At 45.6% G+C, this 27,912-nt stretch overlaps 1 protein-coding gene across 2 annotated transcripts in view; it reads right to left on the bottom strand.

Moving 5' to 3' along the window:
- Nucleotides 1-27,912, bottom strand: part of PIDD1 (p53-induced death domain protein 1) — a 197,708-nt gene that overhangs the window by 44,865 nt on the left and 124,931 nt on the right. For both annotated transcript variants that reach the window (XM_078682801.1, XM_078682802.1), the window contains one exon: nucleotides 22,640-22,747. In XM_078682801.1, coding sequence (XP_078538927.1) covers nucleotides 22,640-22,747 — 108 coding nt within the window. The remainder of the gene's footprint in view (nucleotides 1-22,639; nucleotides 22,748-27,912) is intronic.

The raw sequence follows: 27,912 nt of genomic DNA, 5'->3' as shown, positions 1-27,912 counted from the left end.
AACCTCCACCAACATGTCTTGATCCCCACCCACGAAAAAGGACACATCTTAGACCACATCTGGTCTCGCAATATTCCCACCTCTTGTCCTACAGCCTCACCATGCATATGGTCTGACCACCACTTATTGCAATTTTCTATTACCATTCAAGGTCTCCTTAACAACCAAGCACCCCTGGGTGGGTTGGTCAGGAAATGGAGATCCCTAAATCTCCAAGATTTCCTCTCCACCCTGACCAACTCCATTCCTATCCAGGGCCCAGACATCAATCTGATGGACAAAGCACATACCGAATGGCTCTCCTCTGCATGCAATAAACATGCTCCCCTTACCAAGCTCTCCCGCGCCCGTCGTATGGACGCCCACAAATGGTTTTCTGCTGACCTAAAAAAGCAGAAAATAGAACTCCGTCAACTGGAGAGGAAGTGGAGACACGGCTACCACGCCACAGACAGAGTACTATATAAGACAGCCCGCAAAAATTACAACGTCTCTATCCTATCTGCCAAAGCCTCTTTCTTTTCTGATAAAATCTCTAATGCCAAAAACAAATCTCGAGAAATCTTCAGAGTCGTCAACGACCTATGTAATGACGCCAGAACCTCTCCCTCTCAACCTGCCTCACAGGAAATGTGCAACATGCTTAACGACTTCTTCAAGGAGAAAATTGACATCATAAAAAACAGCATCCAAACCAACCATGCTGTAATAGACGACTCGGATATCTTCAGAAACCCTAACACTCTTCAGGATATCCCCCCCATCGAACCACCTAAATTACTGGAGCTAATGAACCGAGTAAAATCGGGTTCACCCAACGATCCCTGCCCCCGCACATTCTAAAAGAAGTCTATGCTGCACTCCCCCAGGGCATACTCCCTATTCTGAACACCTCCTTATCACAAGGAATAGTACCCGATTCCTTCAAAAAGGCCACCCTGGTCCCTCTTATCAAGAAACCAGGCGCCGATCCCTCCAACCTCTCTAACTACCGTCCCATTTCCCTTCTCCCTTATGGTGCCAAGCTACTGGAAACTCACGTAACCAGCTGCTTATCCAATTTCGTCGAAACATCTGATTATTTGGAACCCAACCAAGCGGGATTCCGCCAGGCACACTCCACCGAGGCGGTGATCCTCGCCGTGCAGAACACCCTAAGGACCAATGCGGACAGTGGAATCCATCAGGCCCTCGTGCTGCTTAATCTATCAGCCGCGTTCGACCATACCATACTATTACACCGTGTCGAACAAGCCGGCCTCAGCGGCGCGGCTCTCTCTTGGATTAAGTCATTCCTGACGGACAGATCCCAGGCTGTAAAGCTGGAGAATTTCACAGCCCCTACACTCCCTACCACTTGCGGTGTCCCACAGGGCTCCTCACTGTCCCCCCTCCTTTTTAATCTTTATCTCAAACCCCTACTGCACTCCCTGAAAGATAGAAAGGTCATCATATTCAACTACGCAGACGATTTGCAGCTGGTATTTCCCCTCAACTCCCCGGACTCTGTCGAGGAATTTCAAAAGACCATGCTGCACATCCAGAGTTGGATGGATCGGAACCACCTTAAATTGAACCCAGGAAAGACTGAGCTAGTACTTCCTAGCAACAGCGCACTCAGTTGGGGGCCCCACTTTTGGCCACCCTCGCTAGGTACACCTCCATCCCCCTCCCAGTCAGCCAAAAGTCTTGGGGTCACTCTTAGTGCCGATCTCTCACTGAAGACCCAGGTTGGAACTGTGATCTCCTCCTGCTTCTTTCAGCTAAGAAAGATCAAAAAAATCGCCCATCTGCTGACCCACTCTGCCCTCATCCAGGTGGTGCTCGCATTGGTTCTCTCGCGGCTAGACTTTTCCAACTCTACCTACCTGGGCCTTCCCCTCACCATCGCTAAACGCCTGCAGATTGCTCAAAATCAAGCAGCCAGACTAATATTCAAGAGCAATCGCAGGAAGTCAGCCAAACCTCTGTTGGCCTCTCTCCATTGGCTCCCCATCACCCATCGGATCACTTTCAAGACAGGCTGCATAATCTTCAAGGCTCTTCATGGAAAGAGTCCCAGGTTCATCAACCGACTCATTAACAAATATGAACCTACCCGCGAGCTCCGCTCCACCCATTTGTCCCTCCTCACGGTGCCGACTTTTAAAAAGAAACGACTCGGCGGATCCAGCTTCGCATATCTCGCCCCTAAGACCCGGAACTCCTTGCCCTTGTCGATCCGGAGCTGTACCAAGTTGACAGAGTTCAGACGAGCCTTGAAGACCTGGCTATTTAAACAAGCGTACGGTTAGAGCAATATACCATCTGCCCCTCCATTTACCATCTGCCATCTGCTTTCTTCAGCGCCATGAAACCCTTGGGTGACCGTGCGCTTAACAAATTCCGTATAGAATAGAATAGAATAGAATAGGATGTCCCATTTTCTACAAGATTGTAAATCTATTACATCAGACCTTTGGGTTTTGAATCTTGTGGAAAATGGGTACGCCCTACCCTTCCTCGAGTTTCCACCTCCTTACCTTCCTCACCAGGGCTCGTGTTCAGAGGACCATTTGCTGCTCCTGCAGCAGGAGGTTCTTTTTTTTATGTCCTCATTAGTGCAATATTATTAGTAAGGAGTTGTCGAGCCCCAATCTCTCTTTAGTTCTTAGACTTCACTGTCATATAACAAAGTGTATGTATCGAGACAGTTCCTCTGTAACGTTTGAAAGAGAGGAGAGTCCCCTTATTTCCATTACTTTGTAGAAGGATTTAATGCGAGGGGGGGGGGGGGAGCTAGCCATTATGGCTACTCATACAGGCCTTCTCCTGTTTTTCCATTGCTTACACATAATCATTGGACTTTTACGTAAGTTTGTCTGATCCGTATCAGCCATTGGGACAATATCACTTCAAATTATCCTCCAGACAATTTAGCTAGAACCATGCTGGTAGTTTTCCCAGATGTCTCAGAACTTAAGTTTTTTACTAGGGGCTTTTCTTTGATCAAATTTATATATTCTTAGAATTGATGTTAACCATTCACTGTGAGTTGGTGGGACCGGACTTACCCATTTCACACAGATTTCTCTCCTTGCCAGCAGTATTAACATGAAAAGAAGATTTTCATGTGCTATAGAAAGTTTTTCTGGAACATTTGGATTCCTTACCCCAAAGATAATTAAATCAATACTTACATTTAGATGTCTTCCTAGGACCCCCTCAAGTGTCTTACCCACATCATTCCAGAAGCCGTCGAGAAGGGGGCACTGCCGAAACATGTGTAAGTCGTTGGCCCTTTCCAATCCGCATTTTGGGCAGGCTTTCACTGTCGTCCCGGCAAATTTCGACAGCTTTTTTGGGGTCCAGTAAGCTCTATGAGAAGTGATCAGATCGTTTCTCTTTAGGGCAGCTGATGTTACAATTGTCCAGCATTTGCTCATGGATACTTGCCATTGGTTGTTTAACTCCAGCGTCGGCAGATCTTTCCCCCATACTCTCTCCGGTATCCGAAATTCTTCTTCCCCTGCAAGGATCAAGGCCCAGTACCAAAGCGAAATTTCTTTTTGTATAGTCTCTTTTTTCAGCATTTCTTTTTCCAAGGTTAAATTTCCCGCTCTGACTTCTTTTAGGGATTTAGCCCAGCTAGATAGCTGATAGTACTTAAATTTGGCTACTGAGTCATTCGTTTTTGAATAAAGGGTATTCCAATCCAGAAGAATGTTTTGAGACATCAGATGACCCCACTTAGTTATTCCTGCTGATTTTATCGGGTGTGCTAGTTTGTCTTTAAGACACTCTGGGGTACCAGAGGAGTCCCATATGGAGGCCAGATCGCTGTAGTACGGAATGTTTAAAGTACATCTTATGCAAAACCAAGATTTGGCCGCAGACTTCAGCATCTTGAGTTTAATTTTTTTTTTTATTTAGGGTGTCCAAATTTATATACGAAATGGCTGGTTTTATTAGTCATTGTTTGGAAGTACAGCGGATAGTTTTCAAATGTATTTAGGAGCTTTCTGTTTGATTTAAATTGAAAAGCTCTGCAGTACTCAAAGAGATCAGGGCTTGCGATCCCCCCCTGGTCTTTTTTTCTTCTTAGCTTGCTCCAGGCAATTCTGGGGTTTTTTGAAGACCAGATAAAACTTGAGATTTCACTCTGGATTTTTTTTATTGCTTCTTTTTTTTAATTCAAGAGGAATGGCACCGAAGGCAAAAGTAAATTTTGGTAAAATTGACATTTTTATTATGTTCGATTTGCCTAGTAACGTCAAGGGGAGTCCCTCCCACACTTTCAATAACCTTTTGACTTCCTTTTCTATTCTTTGGATGTTAATGAGAGTCACCTTGTCTAAGTCTTTGACTAGGTCTATACCAAGGTATCTGATTTTAACCTTATTATAAGGACTGATTGAATTATCATTCCAGCTCATTGTTTCCGTCTTGTCTTGGTTGATTTGATAGCCAGAGATACTTCCAAAACTGGTTAAGGCCTCTTCAACTGTTGTTAGTGATCCACTGAGGTTATCTGTAAAGATCATCAGATCGTCTGCATAGAGGGCGATCTTTTTAGACCAGTCTTGGAAGGAAAAGGGAGATATTGAGGGATCTATTCTGAGATGTTCCGCCATTGGCTCGATATAAAAGTTGAAAAGCAAGGGGGAGAGGGGGCATCCCTGCCTCGTTCCTCTCTTTATCTGTATATTAGTAGTAAGGCTGCCATTAATTAAGATTTGCGCTCTAGGAGAAATATATATTTTTGTCACCATATTCAGGATATTTGCCCCCAGGTTAAATTTTTTCAGAACTTCGCTTAAGTATACCCAGTTAACTCTATCAAACGCTTTTGCGGCGTCGATGGTGATTATTGATAGAGGAAGTTTCTCGTTGGAGGCAATATCTATGGCGGCGAACAATTCTTGCGTTAGGTCTTGTAATTGTCTTCCGGTATGAAGCCCTTCTGGTTGTTATTTATTAGAAGCCCCGCTATTTTCCCAAGTCTCTTTGCCATAATCTGTGTATAGATCTTATTATCACAGTTCAGGATCGAGATTGGACGGTATGATTCGCATTTTTTTGGCTTTTACCCTGTTTTAGGAGGATGGTAATTGTGGCTTCGTTCCAGGAGTCTGGGAGATCGCATTTTTCCAAGAATATTTTGTTCAGCAGTGTTGTTAAGGGTGAAAGCAATGCTTCTTTTAATTTTGTATAAAATTCGTTAGGTAGGGCATCTGGACCAGCCGCTTTGCCTTTCTTGAGGTTTTTTAATGCCTCTTCTACTTCCTGAGTCGAGATTTCCGCATTTAGTTCTTCTCTCAATTCTGGTGGTAAGGTTGGGAGATTTAGGGGGTCCAAGAAATGTTTTATTTCTTCCATTTTGGGTTTACAATCCTCGTTGTAGAGATCTGAGAAAAAAGTGAGGAATTCTTGTTTTATTACAACTTCTTCAGATCCGTTCTCTGCTGGGTTTCGAGGGTCAATACAAAAAACTTTGTTCTTGGCTTGCTCTGTCTTGGTTTTCCAAGCGAGCATCTTGCCACATCCCTCCCCATATTCATAATGGGCGAGTTTGCTGGCTTCCCATTTTTCTCGAACTTTGTTTTCTAAGATTTCTGCTAAACTATCTTTTTGACTCATTCTGTCCGCCTCTAATTGCTCTTTATGAGAGGAAGAAGTTGCTGCGGCTATTTGTAGATCCAGGTTTTTAATTTTATCTTCCAAAGTTAATATCGATTGTTTTATGCCCTTTGATTTATGGGCCGCTAGACTGAGGATATGTCTCCTGATCACAGCTTTATATGTGTCCCAGGTTGTCTGTATCGAGGTGCCTTCCTTATTGTCCTCAAAGAATAACTCGGTCCGTACTTTTAGCTGGTCAATGATCTGAGGGTCTAGGAGGATTGTGCGATCCAATGTCCATCTTGTACTTTCCTTATTAGGCTCAAGTTTCAAGGTGATCAGAACTGCTGAATGATCCGAGAGGTGGGCAGGAATGTGTTCTACTGTGACTGTTATTTCGATTAGACCATGATCTAGAAGAAAAAAGTCAATTCTTGATTGGATTCCGAGTTTTTTATTTTTGAAGGTAAAGTTATTCTGTTTTTCCCCCTTTAGTTTCCATATATCCACTAAGCACATCTCTCTTTTGTATACCCCCAACCAATCTCTCATTTTTGGCAAAGTTGTTTGTCTTCTAATGGGGAGGCGGTCTGTTTTTGGGTCGAGTATTATATTAAAGTCTCCGCCTAGGATTATTGGTGAAGAAACCGAGAGTAGATGTGAGTACAAAGTTTGCAGCGGAACCGGGTCATCCATATTTGGACCATAATAACCTGCCACGGTTAGGGCATTGTTACGTATCCTTACTCTGGCCAGAGCCCATCTCCCCTTTGGGTCAATTTCTGAGGCTTCCACTTTTGCATTCAAAGATTTTTTTAAAAGAATGGCAATGCCTTTGACAACACACTCCTGATTAGTGCAAATATATGAGTCTACCCAGTACAGTTTTTTCACGATGTCTTCCCACTCTTTTTTTAGTAAGTGTGTTTCCTGGAGGATTATGATCTCGCTATCTACCGTTTTTAAGTATTCTAATATTCTCCTTCTTCTACTCTTGATTCTTAAACCATTAACGTTCCAGGAGATTATTTTGACTTGAGTTTTATCTTTATTCATTTTTATGACTATTTCTTTTTGTTTTTACGGGCCTCCGAGTACTCCTTCCATTTCTGATTGTTGCTGAGGACGTTTTTTTTTTCTTTTTTCCCTAATTTGCTCCCGTTTCCCGTGCATAGTTTTTTTCTTTTTTTGCTTCATTTTTTTTTCTGTAGTGCACAAGTTAAATAGTAGATTAAAAAGTCCCCCCTTCCCTGGAGAAACCTCCCTTTTTTCCTTCCTTGGGCTTGTTAATAGCCCTCTTTTGAGCTCCGTGCTTTATTAACATTTGAGCAGAGAATATACAGGTGCAATCTATTTCCTCATCTGATCACGTAATTGTTCTAGAAATTTTTTGACTTCCTTGGGGTCTCTTATGTTACGCATTTTATTTCTCCACATTATCCAGAGAGAAACCGGGAATTTCATCTGTACTGTAGCGCCCAGCGCTTTCAACTCGGGCATCATCTGCCCCAACTCCCACTGCCTGTCTTGTGTAACTTTTGAAATATCTGAACGGATCCTGAAGGACCAATCGTCCTTATTGTATGACCCAGTTTTTATTGCTTCGCTTAGGAGTCTTTCTTTAATAGAGTATGTTCGAAAATTCACCAGGATTTTCCTCGGATTCTTTCTTTCCTTATTTTTTCCGAATGGGTCTCTGTGTACCCTCTGAATGTCATCTTCTAGCCCGAGAACTTTGCACCATGGGAAGAACTCCTCTAGAAGTGAGATGATGAACTTTTTGATGTCTGTACCTTCTCTACCTTCCGGAACATTTAGGACTCTAAAGTTGTTTCGTCTGGAGTGATTTTCCAACGTTTCCAGCTTATCGGCGAAGATTTTATCTGTTTCTTTCAATGTTCTGATTTCCTTTTGGTTGGATTCCACTTTTCTGCTTATTGAGACTACCTCAGCCTCTATCTCCTAAGGCGTTTAGTTTGGAGTCTAAGAGTTCACATGCTTCCTGGATCTTGCTTTGGTTTCCTTCTGAGATCTCGAATCTAGATTTAATTGCTTCCATACTTTTTTCTAAGAATACGTCAGTGGGGGTTCTTGTCTGGCTTGGAGTTTGGACTGCGGTTGGGGGTTGGGGTTTGGGTCTCCGTTTGGGCTGAGCATTGGCCTTGAGTAGTTAGGGCCACATCTCCTGTTAGAGACATGGTTGAGCTAATTGAGGGTCTGGGTAGATTATGCGTGAGAATAGTAGAAACTCCTACCTTCTTCTGATCTAATATTTTAGGTTTTTGTTCAGAGTCTCGATTCTTCTCCTCCTTTTCTTTCTCCTGTTTTTGCTCTTGTATTTTAAAGAAAGATCTTAATGAGGGAGTAATTTTGATCCTTGCACAGTCCGGACCCTCCCGTGCATCTGCTGATACCCCTGTTTTTTTAGATGTCTTTCCTGCCTTTGCCTGTGTTTTAGGAGTTTTCTTGGATTTTCTTTTGGTGCTTCGGGGTAGGACAGGGAGTTTGGTATTTGTAGCTGGATTTGTTTTAAGAAACTGCTATTTCTTAAGCAGTATGTCGATCTCCCTTTACATTCTGAGTTCTGTCCTGGCCCCTCCGAATTTTCAACCCCCCCTGATCCCCCCTCTTCGTTTAGCAAACGAGGACTTGCTCTAGAGCAGGAAGATTGTCCTTGTCTGGCCAATCCCCTACCCCTTCGTCTGCACCCCCTGCACCCCCCGCCTTCCGATCTTCCCCCTGGCTTACCCGATTCATGTACCGAGAGATGGAACCACCAGAGCCCTTCTTCTCCGTGTTCGCCTCTAGATAAAATCGGGGAGAGTTCTCCGCCGCTCGTCCCTCCAGGTCCAACTCACGTTTTTCTAGCCCTGCTCCGGGTTCAGAACTGCTCCGTGGTCTTGCAGCGCTCCCAGCGTTGTGTGCGCTGCCGCCACCTCCCTTGCCCCGGAAGAAGACGGCGATTCTCTGAGCGGCCCTCCGGCAGTTCCTGGTTGCTTCGGAAGCCACCTCCCACCGACCGACAAGTGTTTGGAGCAGGGAGCTTGGTTGCCGCAGCGGCGTTAAACCCTTCCGAGGGATTGCAGGGACGACAGGTGAGACCCGTGTTGTTTTTTTATGCATCTCCTCCGTGCTCGTTCATTCCGGGTTGGTGTTATGGGAGATAGTGAGTTCGTTAGACCTTATGACTCCGAGACACTGAATACCGCTGGCGGGCAGGAAGGTCCGGGAGAGATTCTACGCTGAGCAGGGCGTTAATCTATAGCGCGAGGAAACAGGCAACATTAGCAGAGTATGAGATTCCCTAGTGAAGCGGAAAGGTTCTTGGATGAGTTTCTATGAAGATCCTTGCATTCTGCCGAGTGATTGCGTCATTTCAGCGTGAGAGCAGCACAGAGCTCCCGACCGGGCTCACTGACCGGCCACCATCTTTCTCCCTTCACCTCAGCAGCAGGAGGTTCTTGCTCTACTTCAGAAAGGTGTGATAGAGGTGGTTCCGGAGCAGGAAAGGGGTCAGGGATGCTACTCCCGGTATTTCCTGATCCCCAAGAAGGACCGCAGGTTAAGACCGATCCTAGACCTCACGGTCTTGAAGACTGGATGGTGTTGATCGACTTGCAGGATACATATTTTAACATTCCCATCCTGAAGTCGCATCCGAAGTATCTCCGATTTACGGTAGGGTCTCAGCACTACCAGTTTGCGGCCCTCCCGTTCGGTCTTACCGGGACTTCACAGAGGTGATGGCAGTAGTGGCAGCTCATCTCAGAAGGTTGGGGATTCTTGTTTTCTCTATCTGGACGACTGGCTGCTCAAAGCAAAGTCTCCAGAAATGGTGCTGCATCATCTGCAGGTAACAGCATGGCTGTTGTTCGACTTGGGCTTCTCGATAAATGTGCCCAAATCTCACCTTGTGCCCTCTCAGCACAACCTGATAATAGGGGCAGTACTGGACACTACTGTGTTTCGTGCATTTCCGCCTCTGCAGAGAATACTCGACATTCAGGAGATGATTCCTTTGTTTTACGATGGAGCAGTTGTTCCATTCCTGAAGGTGATGCGCCTGCTCGGTCTGTTTGCTTCCTGCATACTGTTGGTCAACCATGCATGCTGGCACATGAGGGCGCTCCAGTAGTGCCTCCGCAGGCAGTGGTTTCAGCACAACGCAGATCTCAGGATCTCCAGAGACACTGCAGCGAAGTTGTCTTGGTGGAGTGTGGAGGCAACCTGTCTCAAGGGAGGCCCTTTCAACTTCCTCCCCCAGTGGCCACAGTGTTCACGAATGCCTCAACTCTAGGGTGGGGTGCTCATCTGGAGATCAAGGGTCTTTGGTCTCCAGAGGAAAGGTTGCTTCACATCAACCTTTCTGGAATTGCGAGCGATACGTTTGGCTCTCAAGACTTTTCTTACCTCTCTGTGTGGTCAGTCATAACGGACAACACTACCGCAATGTGGTACTTAACCAAACAGGGAGGTGTAGGGTTGTATTTTCTCTGCAGAGTAGCTCTGCGACACTGGTCCTGGGCTCAGGGCAATCAGATTTGTGTGTTTGCAAATCATTTGGCCGGAGTGCTAAATGTGCGTGCAGACAGTCTCAGGCGGCAATTCTTGGCTGATCACGAGTGGAGGGTTCATCTGGAGGTGGTCCATGACATCTTCAAGAAGTGGGGGTTTCCTCTGTCGGACCTTTTCACCACACAAGAGAACGCGCACAGCCCATCGTTCTGCAGTCTCCACTTTCCGATGCAGGGAGAGTGGGGGGACGCGTTTCAGGTGGAATGGGGCTTGCAGCTCCTTTACACGTTTCCTCCCATACCATTGGTTCCTTGGGTTCTGAAGGAGATTCGCCAAGACTGGGCCCAAGTCATATTGATTGCCTCGGATTGGCCAAGAAGGATGTGGTACACAGACCTTTTTTACCTCTCGTCGCACCCTCCGCTCCGTCTCCCTCTCAGGGCAGATCTCCTCTCTTAATCGCAGGGGCAGGTTCTACACCCCCACCTCCAGAGCCTGCACCTTCATGTCTGGAGATTAAACAGAGCAATCGGAGTTCTCTCTCCCACCGTATGTGGTGGATGTTATTTTATACTCCAGGAAACACTCCGTCAAATCTATTTATTCCTCTAGGTGGTCCAAGTTTGTGAAATGGTGTGGAGAGAGGTCCATTGATCCTTTTAAGGTCCATTTATCTGATGTACTTGGCTTCTCACTTTCCTTGGCTCAGCAGGGTTGTGCTGTGGCTACAGTAAATGGTTATTTGTCGGCTTTGTCTGCTGTCCTCTGTTCGCCGGACCAGCCATCTTTATTTAAGTCTCCCATTGTTATGAGGTTCGTTAAGGGCCTCACCAATAGGTTTCCTCCCACTCCCTTCCTTCTGCCTCATTGGGATTTGAATCTAGTTCTTACTTTCCTGATGGGTTCTCCTTTTGAGCCTCTTCATAGTTGTGTTTTGAGGCTTCTTTTTTTCATGGCGGTTTTTCTGATCGCTATTACCTCAACCAGGAAGGTAAGTGAGCTGCAGGCTCTTAGTTCTAAACCTACGTTTTTAACCATTCATGCGGAAAAGATGGTTCTCAGGATCAGGGCTGCTTTCCTGCCTAAGGTGGTCACTTCGTTTCATCTAGGGCAGTCTATTAATTTACCTACCTTCTATCGCGCTCCCTCACCCTTCCAAGGAGGAGTAGAGACTTCACCACCTGGACCCTAAGACGGCTGTCAGCTTCTACCTGGACAGAACCAGGGAGCTAAGGCTGGATGATCAGCCTTTCGTGGGCTACATTGAACGAATGAAAGGCAGAGCTGCCCACAAACAAATAGTCTCCAGGTGGATCATCTTGTGCATCAAGATCTGCTATGCCTTTGCCAAGAAGGAGCCGCCTGAAGGTATCAGAGCTCATTCTACTAGAGCAAAGTCTTACACATTTGCTTTGGCTAGAGGCGTTCCTGCAGTGGACATTTGTAAAGCTGCAACGTGGGCCTCCCTCCACACTTTCACCAAGCATTATTGCTTGGATTCTGAGGTGAGGAGGGATGGCCATTTTGCATGTTCTGTGCTGCAGAACATTTTGGTATGAGTAGGTGGACACCCTCCTCAGGGAGTATGACTGCTGTGGGATTCAATTCCAAGGATGAGGAATCCACAGGCAGATGTATCCATCAGAAGAATAAGTTACTTACCTTTGGTAATGCTTTTTCTGGTGTATACAGTATTTGCCTGTGGATTCCTCTTTGACCCACCCTCCTCCCCGTTGTCCACCTTCGTATACTGCAAAGGTTTTCGTTATTTGACACGGTTGTTTTCCTATGTCTTTTGCTTGAAATACAGATGGTTGTTAGGAAATGTTTTTTTCTTTAGCTTTTCCTCTTTTACTATATACTGTGTGTTTTTGTGTATATATTGCATACTGTATTTACCTCAGTTATGTAGTTGGTCCACCCGTTCGCCTCGAAGGCATGGAAAAAATGGGTAGAATTGACATCAGCACGCCAACAAGGTCTTCTTATGGCTCAGATGACATCATACGGAGTCGCAAGTAGAGCCATGCCATTGTGACATCCTCATCAACATGGGAGAGCTGAAAAAGGTTTCTGTGAAATGCTGGTGAAGGGGTGCAGGGGTAATTCAAAAGGTGAGGAATCCACAGGCAGATACTGTATCCACCAGAAAAAGTGTTACCGAAGGAAAGTAACTTGTTCTTCCGATCCCTGCTTCCCAACCTTTAAGGAGTTGACTTAAAATTGTCAATAGAGCTACCAGACGCTACCTGGCAGAGATGTCTGGGGTCCATCAAGTAGATTATACAGAACGTCTGGATCCGTTTTACTCAATTCAACAACCTGTACCACACATACCTTTCTCCAGACACGGTAGGCAACAGGTTGAGGCTGACCTTAATCATATGGTGTGGTTATGCCCAGTAATCTCAGATTATTGACAATCGGTGACCTCTTGTATCTCTGCTGTCACGAAATCTATCCTGCCCCGGGACACAGCTAATTGCATCCTCAATGCAGAAGTGGTAAAAAAAAAAAAAAAAAAACTGATGAGCCACCAGGGTCTGGCACTTGTACTTGCAAAATGTCTTATTGCCATATCCTGGAAGGCAGTGACTGCTATCCCACTTACAGCATGGCAGATGGATGTGGTTCAGTGGACCTCGGCGGAGCTCTCAGCATGGGCTGACACATGAGCCAGGGATGGGAGGTGTAACATCATGGAGCAATGGGATGAATACCTGTCTAGATTGAAGGAACTGCCCACTCAGGCTGAGTGACATCTAGATGACTGGAATTGATGCCTTGGGTGGTAAGTGACCCCTTGATGAATGCTATGCTATATATCCATGTCGGGTACAGTTCCCTGGCTACACTTGCCGCCCATTTTGCTCCTCCAGGTGTATGAGGGGTCACTTTTACTTGATATTGTATGTTCTTGTATCTTTCTCTTGTACCTGGGTTCTTGACCGTGTCCCTCTGCACTGATATGTTGCATATTTGAACTGACTTTGCCAGCCAATTCTTAATGCTGTATTTCCATGTACAAAGGCATTTGCTATGAGTAGAATCACAAAAAATATATATATTTTTTTTTTAAAAGGAGGCCTTAATGGTTAACTTTGCCAGCCAATTCTTAATGCTGTATTTCCATGTACAAAGGCATTTGCTATGAGTAGAATCACAAAAAAAATATATATATATATATTTTTTTTAAAGGAGGCCTTAATGGTTAACAGGCGGGAAGGGGGGAAATGTAGAAAGGATGGTTTAATCGCTTCTGCTCTAAATCCCAGGTGACCCTAATGATGACATTGAGTAAAAAACCTAGGTCCTAGTTCCAGATAACAGAATGCATGAGGAGGTACAAAATTGTGCTCTCCATGAGGCAGAAGCTCATTCAGGATGAGGCTTAGGATGCGTACGTGAAGGCTAGCAATATCAAGGACTCTGTACTATTTTGGCAGGTGGTCATTCGCCCATGTTTTAGAGAATCAGGGTCCCCTGCATTTGAGGCAGTACTTCTGGCCTGTGAGTGGGCTGCCTAATTTTGACAAATATACGAGCAGCCTGATGGGGATACAGCCTAAGCTGCTCTGTTGCACCCCCAATATTTTCCTTGTTATTTCTGACAGTGGGGAATATTTCGAGTTGACCCATCAAGAGGCGATCAAATAAATAATTAATTGTCCCACTGACAAAGCCCCAGGGCCCAAAGTCATTTCACAGATTTGTTTTAAAGGGGTCCACTTTTAACAAACGTGCTGAGATCTGCATGTAAATCAGGTAATCCATGATTATTCAAATTTTTTAAAAAGGTGATCGTCGTGATCCCAGTTGTTATTGCCCGATCTCCCTACTATTTGCATTGGTCAAGGTCTTTGGGAGAATACTACTAGCAAGGCTGGAGGAATGAAAGGAAGAACAAAACATATTGGCAGACATCAAATATGGATTTCAGAAGGGCATTGGCACAGTGGAACAATGCCTAAATCTTTCCTTATTGATAAGCAAGTATAAGACTTCAAATAAGAGGTGCCCAATATCTGGCCTTCGCTTTTGACAGTGTCTCGAACAGCACATTGTGGCGCATGATCGAAAACATTGGGGTGGACGGGGCATCCTCAACTTTCAGAGGTTGCTTTATCCAGGGACCACAGCAAGGGTGAGGTATAGAGTGAATGGAGTGCTCTGAAGCCTTCCATATTGGCGCTGGGTGAGGCAGGGCTGTGTCCTGGCTCCCTAACTATTCACTCTGTATATTAAAAACTCATAGAAGGTGCTGGTGAAGAAGTGCTGAGATATGCCACAGATTGGGCATGCCCTGTTCCTGCTCCCTTTTACGCGGATGATGCTGTCTGGAGAACAACAACGACCGCAACACCGCCACCCTGCTGGACAACCTCGCCACCCTCGGCCTCAAGCAGCTGGTGACCACCCCCACCCACTACGCCGGACACACACTCGACCCCGTCTTCTCCTCCAGCAAGGACATCACCTTCAGCCACGCCACCGGACTCCACTGGACGGACCACAGTTGCGTCCACTTCAACTACAGAAAAAACACGATCCACCACCACCAGCAACAGGTTGCACGCAGAAGCTGGAACAAGACCGCAGCCGACCAGCTCACCGCATCCTTAAGCCAGGACCCCCCCGCCAGCTCAGCTAACCCCAGCCAGGCCGCCAACAACCTCACGAAGTGGATCAGCAACTGCGCAGACGACCTCGCCCCACTGAGGACCCCGCCCAGCAGACCGGGAAGTAAGAAAGCACCATGTTTCACCGACGAACTCAAGAGCTCCAAGAAAAACTGCCGAGCCCTCGAGAGAGCCTGGCGCAGAGACCCTACACCAGACAACATGACCACCCTCAAGCTCGCCACTCGAAAACACCACCAACTGATCCACACCACCAAGAAAACCGCATTCAAGGAACGACTGGACAACAACGCCCACAACAGTAAGGAACTCTTCAACATCGTCAAAGAGCTCTCCAACCCCAGCGCCGGAAACGACGACATCATCCCATCACAAGACCTCTGCAACTCCCTCGCCGCCTACTTCCACAACAAGATCGCCGACATACACAACAGCTTCAGCACACAGCCAACGCACCCCACGACAGCACCGGCACCCCCACCACCACCCTCCGCGCCTGGACCCCGATCAACATCGAGGAAACCCTTCGCACGATGAACTCCATCCACTCCGGATCTCCAACCGACCCCTGCCCTCACCACGTCTTCAACAAGGCCGACTCCGTCATCGCGCCCCACCTACGGGATATCATCAACACCTCCTTCGACACCGCTACCTTCTCGGAGAGCTGGAAGCATGCCAAACTCAGCGCTCTACTGAAGAAACCATCAGCGGACCCCACCGAACTCAAAAACTACCGCCCCACCTCGCTCCTCCCGTTCCCGGCCAAAGTCATCGAGAAGACCGTCAACAAGCAGCTGGCCGCCTTCCTCGAGACGAATGGATCCCTCGACCACGCGCAGTCTGGCTTCCGGGCCAACCACAGCACCGAGACCGCCCTCATCGCAGCCACAGCCACATCTCCGGACACCTGAGAGACCTGCACTGGCTCCCGGTCAACAAGAGAATCACGTTCCAACTCCTCACCCACGCACACAAAGCCCTACACAACCAAGGCCCAAGATACCTCAACAACCGCCTCAACTTCTACACTCCCACCCGCCAGCTTCGATCAACCAACCACGCCCTCGCCGCCGTCCCCCACATCCGAAGAGCCACCACAGGAGGAAGGTCCTTCTCCTACCTAGCCGCCAAGACGTGGAACTCCCTCCCGACCCACCTCCGCCTGACCCAAGACCACCTCGCCTTCAGGAAGCAGCTCAAGACCTGGCTGTTCGAGCAGTAGCGGACCTCCCCTCCCCTAGCGCCTTGAGACCCTTCGGGTGAGTAGCGCGCTTTAAAAATGCTTTGATTGATTGATTGATTGATGATACACACACCAATGGCCCTACAGGCTTCATTAGATACATGGGTGATCTTGACGTTAGGGTTAACCTAGGTAAGGAATATGCTACTTACCAGTATGCATCTGTTCTTGGCATAGAGGGCTGCAGAGTGGTACATTTATGAATAGATCGCCATCTGGTGTTGGGCTCGGATGATTGCACTTTGTTTTTCTTCTGGAGAAGTCTTTATCGTCATAGGTGACTCCTCCTCTCGGTGTTAGTGCGCATGGGCATCGGCTCCATCCTTAGATTGTTTTGCCATAGTAGGGTTAGATGGAGTAGTGTAGTATAGTACATAAAGATATGCCCATGTAAATGTATCTAAATAAGATAATGTTGGGACAGACACAGGTTTCCGGGGAGGCAGGGAGGGCATGTACCACTCTGCAGCCCTCTATGCCAAGAACAGATGCATACTGGTAAGTAGCATATTCCGTTCGAGGCATATGGGCTGCAGATGGTACATTTATGAATAGATTGTACAGCAGTTACCTCCCTAGCGGTGGTCACCAGTGTCTGTCGCAACTGTCTGAAATAGAGTTTTTAATACAGCTTGGCCCACTCTGGCTTGTTGTGCAGCCTGTACATCAACACAGTAGTGCTTTGTGAATGTATGTGGTGTAGACCAAGTTGCTGCTCTACATATGTCATCTAGGGGAATGTTCCCTAAGAATGCCATAGATGCTCCTAGTTTTTTTGTGGAATGAGCTCTAGGAGGAACAGTTAATGTTCTCTTTGCTTTAATGTAACATATTTGTATACATCTTACAATCCATCTTGCGATGCCTGCTTTAGAGATAGGATTGCCCTTATGTGTTGGGGAAAATGCTACAAATAGTTGTTTAGTTTTCCTGAAGTCTTGTGTTCTTTCTATGTAGTACAAAATGGCTCTTTTAACATCTAGTGTATGTAGAGCCCTTTCTGCCACCGTCTGTGGCTTTGGAAAGAAGACTGGTAATTCCACTGGCTGATTGATGTGGAATGCTGAAATTACCTTAGGCAAGAACTTTGGGTTTGTTCTAAGAACCACTTTATTCTGGTGTAACTGTAGGAATGGTTCTTGTATTGTTAATGCCTGTAATTCGCTTACTCTTCTGAGTGAGGTAATAGCTATAAGGAATGCCACCTTCCATGTAAGGAATTGTATTTCGCACCTATGCATAGGTTCGAAGGATGGCCCCATTAGTCTGGTGAGTACTACGTTGAGGTTCCAGACTGGGGAAGGTGGTAATCTTGGTGGAATGACTCTTTTAAGACCTTCCATGAATGCTTTTATCGCTGGTACTCTGAACAGTGATGTGCGCTGCCTGTTTTGCAGGTATGCTGCTATAGCTGCTAGATGTACTCTGATAGATGTGTACGCTAGATTACATTGCTGTAAGTGTAATAAGTAGCAAATAATCTCCCTTGTTGATACGTCTAGAGGGTTGATATTGTTATTAGTACAGTGTATAGCAAACCTCTTCCACTTAGCTGCATAGCATGCTCTGGTGGTTGGACGTCTCGCTTGTTTAATTATTTCCATGCAATTTGGGGGGAGATCTAAGTACCCAAATTCTAGGATTTCAGGAGCCAGATCGCTAAGTTCAACTGAGTTGGATCTGGGTGCATTATTTCTCCATGGTTCTGTGTAAGGTGCATGGGTAGAATTCGTAGCTTTTGATGTGGCACTTGTGAGAGTTGCAAGAGCGTGGTGAACCACGGCTGTCTTGCCCACGTGGGTGCTACTAGTATCATGGTCATTGAATGTTGTTGCAGTTTCCTGACCACTAATGGGATTAGTGGGAGAGGGGGAAAAGCGTATGCAAATTTGTTGGACCAATTTATCCATAACGCATTGCCCTGCGACAGGTGATGTGGGTACCTGGACGCGAAGCTTTGGCATTTTGCTGAGTGGCAAATAGGTCTATCTCTGGTTGTCCCCATCTTTGGAAGAATGGCTGCAGTATTTGTTGGTGCAGTTCCCATTCGTGTATTTGTTCCGACTGTCTGCTTAAGATGTCTGCTATCTGGTTTTGAACTCCTGGTAGGTGTTCGGCTAACAGATAGATGTTTTGAGGAATGGCCCATCTCCAAATTTCCTGCGCTAGTCTGGATAATTGGGGGGAGTGCGTCCCCCCCTGTTTTTGAATATAATACATTGCTGTCATGTTGTCTGTTCTGATCAGGACTGCCTTGTGGATAACATGTATTTGAAAGGCTTTCAATGCTAGAAACACTGCCAGTAGTTCTAGGTAGTTGATGTGTAGTGTTCTTTCCTGCACACTCCACCTTCCTTGTACTGTGTACTTGTCCATATGTGCTCCCCATCCGGTGAGCGATGCGTCTGCTGTTATTGTCACCTGTGGAATTGGCTCTAGGAACGACCGCCCCTTGGTAATGTTTGTTCTGTTCCACCACTTCAGAGAGCGGTGTGTGCGGTCGTCTACCAACACCAGATCCGTAATCTGCCCTTGAGCCTGATTCCACTGTGTCGCTAAGCATTCTTGTAGCGGACGCATTTGTAGTTTTGCATATGGTATTAGCAGTATGCAGGATGACATCATGCCTAATAGCTGCATGAACACTCTTGCTGTTAGTGAGTGTTGTGGCTGAAATCTCTGAATGATTGTAAGCATTGCTTGGACCCTGACTGGGTTGGGGTACACTTTGGCTTTTTCTGTGTCTATAGTAGCCCCCAGATATTGTTGAACCTTGCTTGGTTGCAGGTGTGACTTTGTGTAGTTCACCGTGAACCCTAGCTGGTGTAGTAGCTGAATTGTCTTTTGTGTGTGTTGCAGACACTCCTCTTGCGACCTGGCTTTTATTAGCCAGTCGTCCAAGTATGGGAAGACATGAATTTGTTGTCTTCTTAGGTGAGCTGCTACCACTGCCAGGCATTTTGTGAACACCCTTGGTGCTGTCGTGACACCAAATGGAAGGACTTTGAACTGATAATGTTGTCCTTCTACCACAAACCTGAGGTATTTCCTGTGGGCTTTGTGAATAGGGATATGAAAGTAAGCGTCTTTTAGATCCAGTGTAGAAAGAAAGTCCCCTTTCTTCAGTAAAGGAAGTACTTGTTGGAGCGTGACCATGTGGAAATGTTCCGAATTTATGTATGCGTTGAGAGGTCTTAGGTCCAGTATTGGCCTTAGAGACCCGTCCTTTTTGGGGATTAGGAAGTATAGGGAGTATACTCCTGTTCCCTGTTGGTGCTGTGGAACCTTCTCTATGGCATGCTTTTCTAGCAGTGATATTACTTCCTGTTTTAATAGTGTCAGGTGATCTTGTTTCATTGGACGCTGTTTGGGGGGGATGTTTGGTGGGGTAGCTGTGAGTTCTAGGCAATAACCATGTTGGATAATTTGTCTTACCCACTTGTCTGATGTGATGTTTTCCCAGACAGGTAGGAACTGTGATAGGCGTCCCCCTACCGGTGTTATATGGTCTGGGGGAAGCTCTATGAAGTCACTGTTTTGGGGTTGGAGAGTTGCGGTTGTTGTTGTTTCCGCGACCTCTACCCTTGTTGTTGTTACCCCTGTATCCACCTCTAGAATTACCTCTGGGTGATGTAGGTGTAAAAGAGGTTTGCTGTTGGTTTGTGCCTGTACTTTTGGATCCTCCTCTATAGGTGGATCTACGAAAGGAACCTCTTTGTGTCGGCTGTTGCAATGCTCCCATTGATTTAGCCGTTTCTGTATCCTTTTTCATCTTTTCTAGGGCCTCATCTGTCCCTGTGCCGAAAAGTGTTTTCCCATCAAAAGGTTGGTTCAGTAACGATGTTTGTACCTCTTGTTTGAACCCTGATACTCTGAGCCATGCATGTCTCCTTAACATGATGCTTGTGTTTGTCGACCTTGCCGCAGTTTCTGCCGCGTCTAGGGCGCACTTTATTGAAGTGTTAGTAATTAACTTCCCTTCTTGTATAAGTTGATCTGCTTTCTTTTGATGTTCTTTAGGGAGATGTTTGATGAGTGTTTCTAACTCATCATAATGCGCTCTGTCATATCTTGCAAGTAGTGCTTGCGTATTAGCTATGCGCCAACTGTTTGCCGCTTGAGATGCTACTCTCTTGCCAGAGGCATCTATTAGTTTGGACTCTTTGTCAGGAGGTGGAGCTTCTCCTGTAGATAAAGAGTTTGCTCTCTTGCGAGCGTTTGTGACCACTAGTGAGTCTAGAGGAATTTGTCCCTTAATGTATATTGGGTCTTTTGGAGCTGCCCTATATTTTTTATCAATTCTTGGGTTCAATACCCTAGCCCTCACTGGGTCTTTGAATATCTCTGATGTATGACTGAGAAGGCCCTTTAGCATTGGTAGTGTTCCTGATGTTCTTTGTGCAGTAGGTAGTGTTTCTAATAAGAAGTCCTGTACTAGAGGTTCTGTATGTAGGTCTACCTTATGAAATGTTGCTGCTCTAGTAATGAGTTGTGCAAACCCAGTATTGTCATCAGGAGGTGAAGGTTTTGAGGGATATGACTCAAGGTCGGTATCATTACCTGATCCCACATTATACTCCTCCCATGGGTCTGCCTCCTCTGGGATTGTGTCCTCATCATCCCCAGGGTGTCCCCCCTCCCCTGTGTCACTCTCTCCATCTGTTGTAGGTGTAGATGGACGTGTGGGAGGGATATCTGGCCTATTGTGAGGAAGAGGTGAAGATGGTGTGTGAGGTTTGGGAGAAGGGGGAGGCGTTGTATTCGTCCCCATTGTTCTCTTTTTTGGATGAGCCTTGTCGTCCAAATGTTCATGTTTCCTCTTTTTAGGTAGTTCTGTGGCTACCTTGCCAGTCTTTGGGTCAATAAACAAAGTCTTTTGTTTAGGATCCGTTCCGTGTTCCTGTGTCGGTACCGCAGTTTTCGGTTCCGAAAGGTGTTTTTTCTTTGAACTGTCCATTTGTATTTTCGGTGCCGAAGTTTTGTTCGGATCCGACTTCTTCGGTATCGAAGATGTCCCCGGTGTCGGGGGTGTTTTCGGCGCCGAAGCGTGCTTCGGTGTCGACATGGACTGCTTCGACTTCGAGCTTTCCTTGACCTGGTGCTTCGGTGTCGATGTGGTCGGTTTATCGGAACCGGAACCACTATGATGTGGGACCGAGTGTTTCGGTTTCTGTTTCGTTGCCGGGCTCGAAGGCGGGGCGTTGGAAACTTTTTTCGGTTGTCTGACCGGGCTCGAGGGCGGGGTCGACACCGTGCGGGGTCTGTTTTTCGGTAAAGGGACGTCGTCACTCACGGTTTGTTGGACGTCGATTTCCTCGACGTCGGACTCGTCCGCTTCTGACCCCGCCTCGTCGGCCTCTTCTTCTTCCTCTTCTGGGTGCTGGTCCTCGAACAGCTCCGGGATTGCTTGTGACTGCATTCTCGATACCTCGTGTCTTCGGGCTCGACGGTTTCTAATCGTCGATTTTGACGAGAACGCTGCACAGGCCTCACAGTCCCTGGATTCGTGTTCAGGGGACAAGCAGAGGTTGCACACCTCGTGTAGGTCCTTGTGTGGGAACTTAGCACCACACGTTGGACATTTTTTGAATGGAGTCCTTTCCATGGACCCCGGGCTGGACTACGTCGAGTTTCTCGTAGTCGTCGTCCTTCGAACCGCGTCGGTATGGAGTGAAGTCGCGTTCGATAACGATACCGTCGATTTGGAAAGGAATACGCGCCGGTTATAACCTTCTTTGTTGAAGTCGGTCCGGAGCGCTTCGATCCTCATCCGAACCCGATGGCGGAAAAAAACAATCTAAGGATGGAGCCGATGCCCATGCGCACTAACACCGAGAGGAGGAGTCACCTATGACGACAAAGACTTCTCCAGAAGAAAAACAAAGTGCAATCATCCGAGCCCAACACCAGATGGCGATCTATTCATAAATGTACCATCTGCAGCCCATATGCCTCGAACATCAAGTATTATGATTGCAAGGAATAAGCTTTCACATTGTTGTCACTTTGTATTGCGAAAGTTATGCTAAAACAGATAAGTACTTTCTATTATTTAGGGGTACTTATCGATGCAGCTGGCACATGGAAACAGCAGATTAACCTTAGGAATGACCAACAGGCAAAGGTAGTTAAAGCACTTTTTGCATTTTTCCACAAGTTGGGGTTGCAACCCTGGAAGGGAAATGTATACCATTTATCATGCGAAACACATTTCAGTGGCCACTTATGGAGATGGTGTATGGGGAGGGGGGGTCATGCTCCAGGTACTAAGCTCCAAGTCACACAAAATGCTTGCCTAGGGAGATTGATGTTTGTACCAACAAACTGTGCATCCATTGTGTGTTATGGTGAACTAGGAGTGTCATTTATAGAAGAGCTCATTAAGTTCGAACCTCTTTTGCTGTGGTATAGAGCCTGGACTAAGCAGGAGACTTTGATGAACAGTCAGATCCTACAGGATTTTTTGTCTCTTGATTAAGCAAGCCCTATAACCTGTCACCTGTTCTGCAACTTGGTAGATAGGTCTTTAAGAAGGAACCAATGGGCGAAGTCCAAGCTGACAAGATATAATAAATGCCTGCAAACCTGTCAAGTAAGGGAAGATAGCTGTGCTTCTAGAATAAGGTAAATGACATACCGGAAGTTTAATAGGCAGCGTGGCCAGCCACTGGGAGTCAGGGCCTTTCCTCTTCTTTGTAGCATCTTCAGGGACGGTATCTGGAATGGCTCCCCGATAGAAGGAAACCTTGCAGAGAGGAGGAAAAAATACATAAAGATCAAAAGGATTTACAAAACCACAGCTGTAAACTAATGGCAAATGTTCAGAATTAGGCACACTAAGATAAACGGTGGATAACGTCTACATGGTGTGCCCAGTGTAGGTGCTTCTATATTCAACTACCATACTTTGAGGGTATTTGGGCCACTGCTAACTGCCAATATACTATTAGAGGGGCCTCGTCTAAGGATAGGGGATAGATTTCCAGATTACCATCCAACTGTGTTGGAATATGAATGTCCCCTGGATGGTATACAGGAGTCTATCCCTTCCCTGAGTGACTGACTGCATGTGTAAGAGGAATCCTGACTTTCGTGACCCTGCGGTCATGCTAATCTAGCATGTACACAACAGCATTGGCCTGTCTCTGGCAATGCAAGGTCCAGGATCTGTTCTGTGACCTAGAAGGGCCAAGCATGCCATCATAGTGGACACAGATCTACTGCCTTGGTTTACGTTTAGCACATAAGCAAGTGGCGGCAGTATACAACTTTTGAAATCTCATATTGTATTGTATTGTAATTGCATTTATATAGCGCTTACTACCCCATATGAGGCGTCAAAGCGCTTTTTCAGCGAGTAGCGCGCTACTCTGCAACCCATAAAGGATTTTTGGTGAATTAGTACAGTGAAAATATGAAAGTAATTTGAGAAGTGGATATTAATCAGTTATTTGGATCGAGAAGGAGAGTGGAGGGATAGAAGAGGGGAAAAGGTTTGCATTTATATAGCACTTGCTACCCTTGATGGGGTGGTGAAGTGGTTTTTAGGTGAGTAGCACGATACTTCGGAACCCATAAAGGATTAGCGGTGAATTAGTATAGTAAAATTTATGAAAGTAACCTGAGTGGTGGATATGTTAGTCAGTTATTTGGATTGGAGAGGATAGTGGAGGAATAGAGAAGGGAAAAAGGTTTGCATTTATACAGCGCTTGCTACCCCTGATGGTGGGTTGAAGTGCTTTTTTCGACAAGTTGCACACTACTCTGGAACCCATACAGTGTTAGTTGTGAATTAGTATAGTGAAATATAAAAGTAATTTGAGTGGTGGATATCTTAGTCCGTTATTTGGATTGAGAAGGATAGCGAAAGGGTAGAAGAGGTAAAAAGGTGTGCATTTGTATAGCGCTTGCTACCCATGATGAGCTGTTGAAGTGCTTATCCGACGAGTTGCATGCTACTCTGTAACCCATAAAGGATTAGTGATGAATTAGTATAGTGAAATATGTAATTAATTTGAGTGGTGGACATGTTAGTCTGTTATCTGGATTGAAAAGGATAATGGAGGGATAGAAGGAAAGGATTTAGATTTTTTGTTTGTTTGTTTTGGAGCTCATAGTAGTACGAGGAGGCTTGGGATGAGTAAAATGGAGGTGGAGGGGGATGAGTAATAGGGAGGTGGAGGGGAAGAGTCAGAGGGAGGGTTCAGAAATGCTTGTTTTGGGGGATCAGAATAGTAAAAAGAGGTATGAGATGATGCAAGGAGGGGTAGAGTAGGGAAGAGCCTCGAAAGGATTAATTTGGGGATCATAGTAGTGGTATGGGGTTTGGGATGAATGAAAGAGTGGGGGTAACGGATATATTGATAGAGGTATACAGTGAGAATTAGGTTAGTGCATTGGAAAGAGTAGTAGAAAGAGGTTTGAGATGAGTCAGAGAGTTGAGCTAGAGGATATATTGAGAGCGGTGTAGGGTGAAAAATAGGGTAGTGCATTGGATATGCTGAATTAGAAGAAAAGTAATAAATAAGTACAAGTAATAAATGTATAGATCCAAAAGTAATAAAGATATAGATCCATAGGTATATAGATGCATAAAGGAAGGTAGTATATGTACATTAACGATGCATTAAATAAACTCTGGCTTTCAAGTGTTGGACTTTATATTAGTTGTATTTATTGTTGTGTATTTATGTATATATATATATATATATATATATATATATATATATATATATATATATATATATATATATATATATATATATATATACATAATACACTAATATATATATTATATTATGTGTGTAAATATATATACATTAGTGTACAAGCTACCATCCTCTCACGCCTCGATTACTCGAGCTCTCTTCTCCTAGGGGCGAACAAGGCGGAAATACTGAGAATGCAGCGCATTCAAAATGCTGCTGCCAGAGCACTGGTGGGCTTGCCACGTTTCTGCTCAGTTTCTAGTACCATCCGTAAGCTACACTGGCTTCCCATTGATAGACGTATCCTTTTTAAAACACTTTGTCTTTCTTTTAAAATCCTGAAGTGCACGAGTCCCGCCCTATTGGGCTACCTGATCTCCCGCTATGTTCCTTCCCGCCCTCTCCGTTCGGCAGAGTCTCATTTGGCGGTGGTGCCTAGAATTAGACTCTCCAGGACGGGCAGCCGTGCTTTCCGGCGCCTTGCCCCCAAACTATGGAATTCCCTTCCCGTCCATATCCGCGCCATGGACTCTCTGCCATCTTTCAGGAAAGCTATCAAAACCTTCCTGTTTCCACTACCTTAGGTTTCTCCTTGCTGTCTTTCTTGTTAGGCCGGTCTACATAGTTATTGTGTCCTCCCGTGCTCAGCGCCGGGACGCCCCTTTGCTGGGGCAGCTGCTCTCTTTACAAAATGGATAACATAACATAACATAACATAGTAAAGCAATTGTAGATAAATAGTTATGATAAAAAGATTTATTTAAACTGAGGTGGCATGGTGTGTTAAATAACCATGGACTGGGATGCAGCCTTAGTAATTACCAGTGGCTGAGATTAATACAAGCATTCTATCCAACACTTTTTGTGTACTTCGGAGAGACTCCCAATCTCTCGCTAGTTCCTGTCGTGAACCGTGAAGGTCTACAAACATCCACACATCAGGCTGCATTTACCTTTCTGCATTTATCAGCTAAGGTGAGGCTGCAACTCCTGTGTCATGTGTACTGGCCCAGGTCAGGCGGCAACTTGGCAACCGTGTGCATTCCAGCCTGCAGTGGGATGCAAGGGCCTTAAAATGTGCATTGGTCCGGTTTGCCATGACACGCGTCTGTGTCAGTCCAGAAGTGTACTACGATTACCACGACCATCCATATGGTGGTGGCAGGGCCTGCTTGGTCAAATTAGACCATCCACAGCTTGGAGAAGACGCAAGCTGCACCCGATATCCTTGGCAGGCACCGGTGTAGCTGCAAGCGATCCCTGCAGGCCTCTGGCAATGGTGGGACTGAACCGATAAGCTTGCCCTGAAGGAAGCTCAAGAACTCAAATCTTCTTACCCAATATGACCCTGGGGGTAAGAACCAGAGTAAACAGTGACTGATTAAGCATTGCATTTGTGGGGAAAACTAATCTGCACCAGAGCCTTATTCAAATTTCTAAACTAGTTTTGCTGGGAGTCCTATCCAACTAAGGTAACAAGGTTAGTAGAGAGCACTGGGGGTATGTGGGGGATGTAGCGCCCACAAGAGAATCGCAATCAGAGGCATCACCATGTATGCTGGACTAAACTATGTGGTATTGATTACTGCTGCATAATTAAAAAGTTATTTTTACAAAACACAAGCAATGGGCTGGATATAAAAGGTACTCTGTCTATTAACTGAATGTTGAGTGCTGAACTCATCCATCACACAACCTCCCTGAAAGGCCTGTGAGTGCTCGTCCTCAGTACCATGAGTGTGTGGAAAGGACTGTACTGGGCCAAGATTACGGAGCAATAAAATAACACATCCCAGGACATCAGTGGCAAATGACAAGTGAGGCCCAGGAGCCCCTATCTCCTCTGCGGCCACCAAAAGGAGTCTGCAACACTGTGTAGTGCCTTCAATAAGAGCTCTGCCATGGTGGCATAGACCGTTCAGAACAAGCTGGAGCCTTATCGCCACTTCTTGACCTGAAAAATATTGAACAACTCTTCCACTACCAAAAGCGTGCAGAGAGAGCAAAACTTCGGCATAATATGACGGGGTGGAATTAAGAACATGCAGAGGAAACGAAAGCAATTAAGTACAAAATAGAATGTGGGAAGATTTAGGTGCAGATAATGGGTTGTGGGGAAAAGAGGCCAGGGAATGTCCATCACTGATGAACAGGAAAATGTGACTTAAAACGAGAATTCCATGTCACGGTTTGTCACACAAATAATGTGCTATTAATTCTATGGGCTGGCATGACCTGGTAGATTGTCACAGGGACTCTCTACATGTGAGAATATGTCCAGAACTAAATGACTCTGGAATGTAGAGAAATGATAGTATTGCAAGTAATTTATTATAATATTAATGATGTCATTTTCAGGAGGAAGAGGTCAGAAATTGAACTGCAGGAGAAGTTCGTAATAAGCAATGGCAATAGCTTTCTGCAGTCGAGCTAGGAGGGGAGCCAAACTCATTATTTAATGAACGTGTTGACACATCCTCAGAGAATATTTATCTATCATCCTCAGAGAATATTTAATTATCTGAAATGATAAACTACAGATCAGCAGATGGCAACCAAGGGGCGCTAGCCCCTTACAAAAACCCAGAGGACACATTACGTCTGCTGGAGGACCTTTTAAATTTTAAGTGGAGAGGTTTTACTCTTACTGGACCCAGGATCAGAGAGTTCATAAGAAAATTCTTAATAAAGAGGGATATCATGGCCTTTGAAGGTTGAAGAAGAAGAGATTTTCTCACTTGTTTCAATACTACATTACATTTCTGTAACTATGGTATGGACAGTTTCGGAAGATAATTTGATAAACCCTGGTAAAGAATTTGGGGCATGGCTATAAAAATGATGTCACCTAGTTGTGGTAGTACAGAATAATTGTAACAAGGGGACACCTACCAATTGTTGGAAATGTACTGTTTTATGATGAAAAGTCAATAAAAAGAAATGTTAAAAAACTGTGCTTCTACAAATTTGTTACATTTGCAGAAGATTGAATCCTCTCGTAAATCACTAATGGACAACAGTACCGACTGTACCCTTCTTCAACCATGGTAAGCATCCCTCTTGCTCCCACTGAGGAACAGATGTGGGAGAAGGCTGCATCACTACATTATTTTGAGTATCAGCAAAGCACAAGTTACTACTTGTGTAACGATATATCTGTAAGAGACATTAGTTAGTGATAGATTCCTTACCTTAGAATATC

This window comes from Lissotriton helveticus, chromosome 3_1 (genome assembly GCF_964261635.1).
Source record: "Lissotriton helveticus chromosome 3_1, aLisHel1.1, whole genome shotgun sequence".
Classification (NCBI taxonomy): Eukaryota; Metazoa; Chordata; class Amphibia; order Caudata; family Salamandridae; genus Lissotriton; species Lissotriton helveticus.
This window is presented reverse-complemented; position numbering and strand designations above follow the sequence as displayed.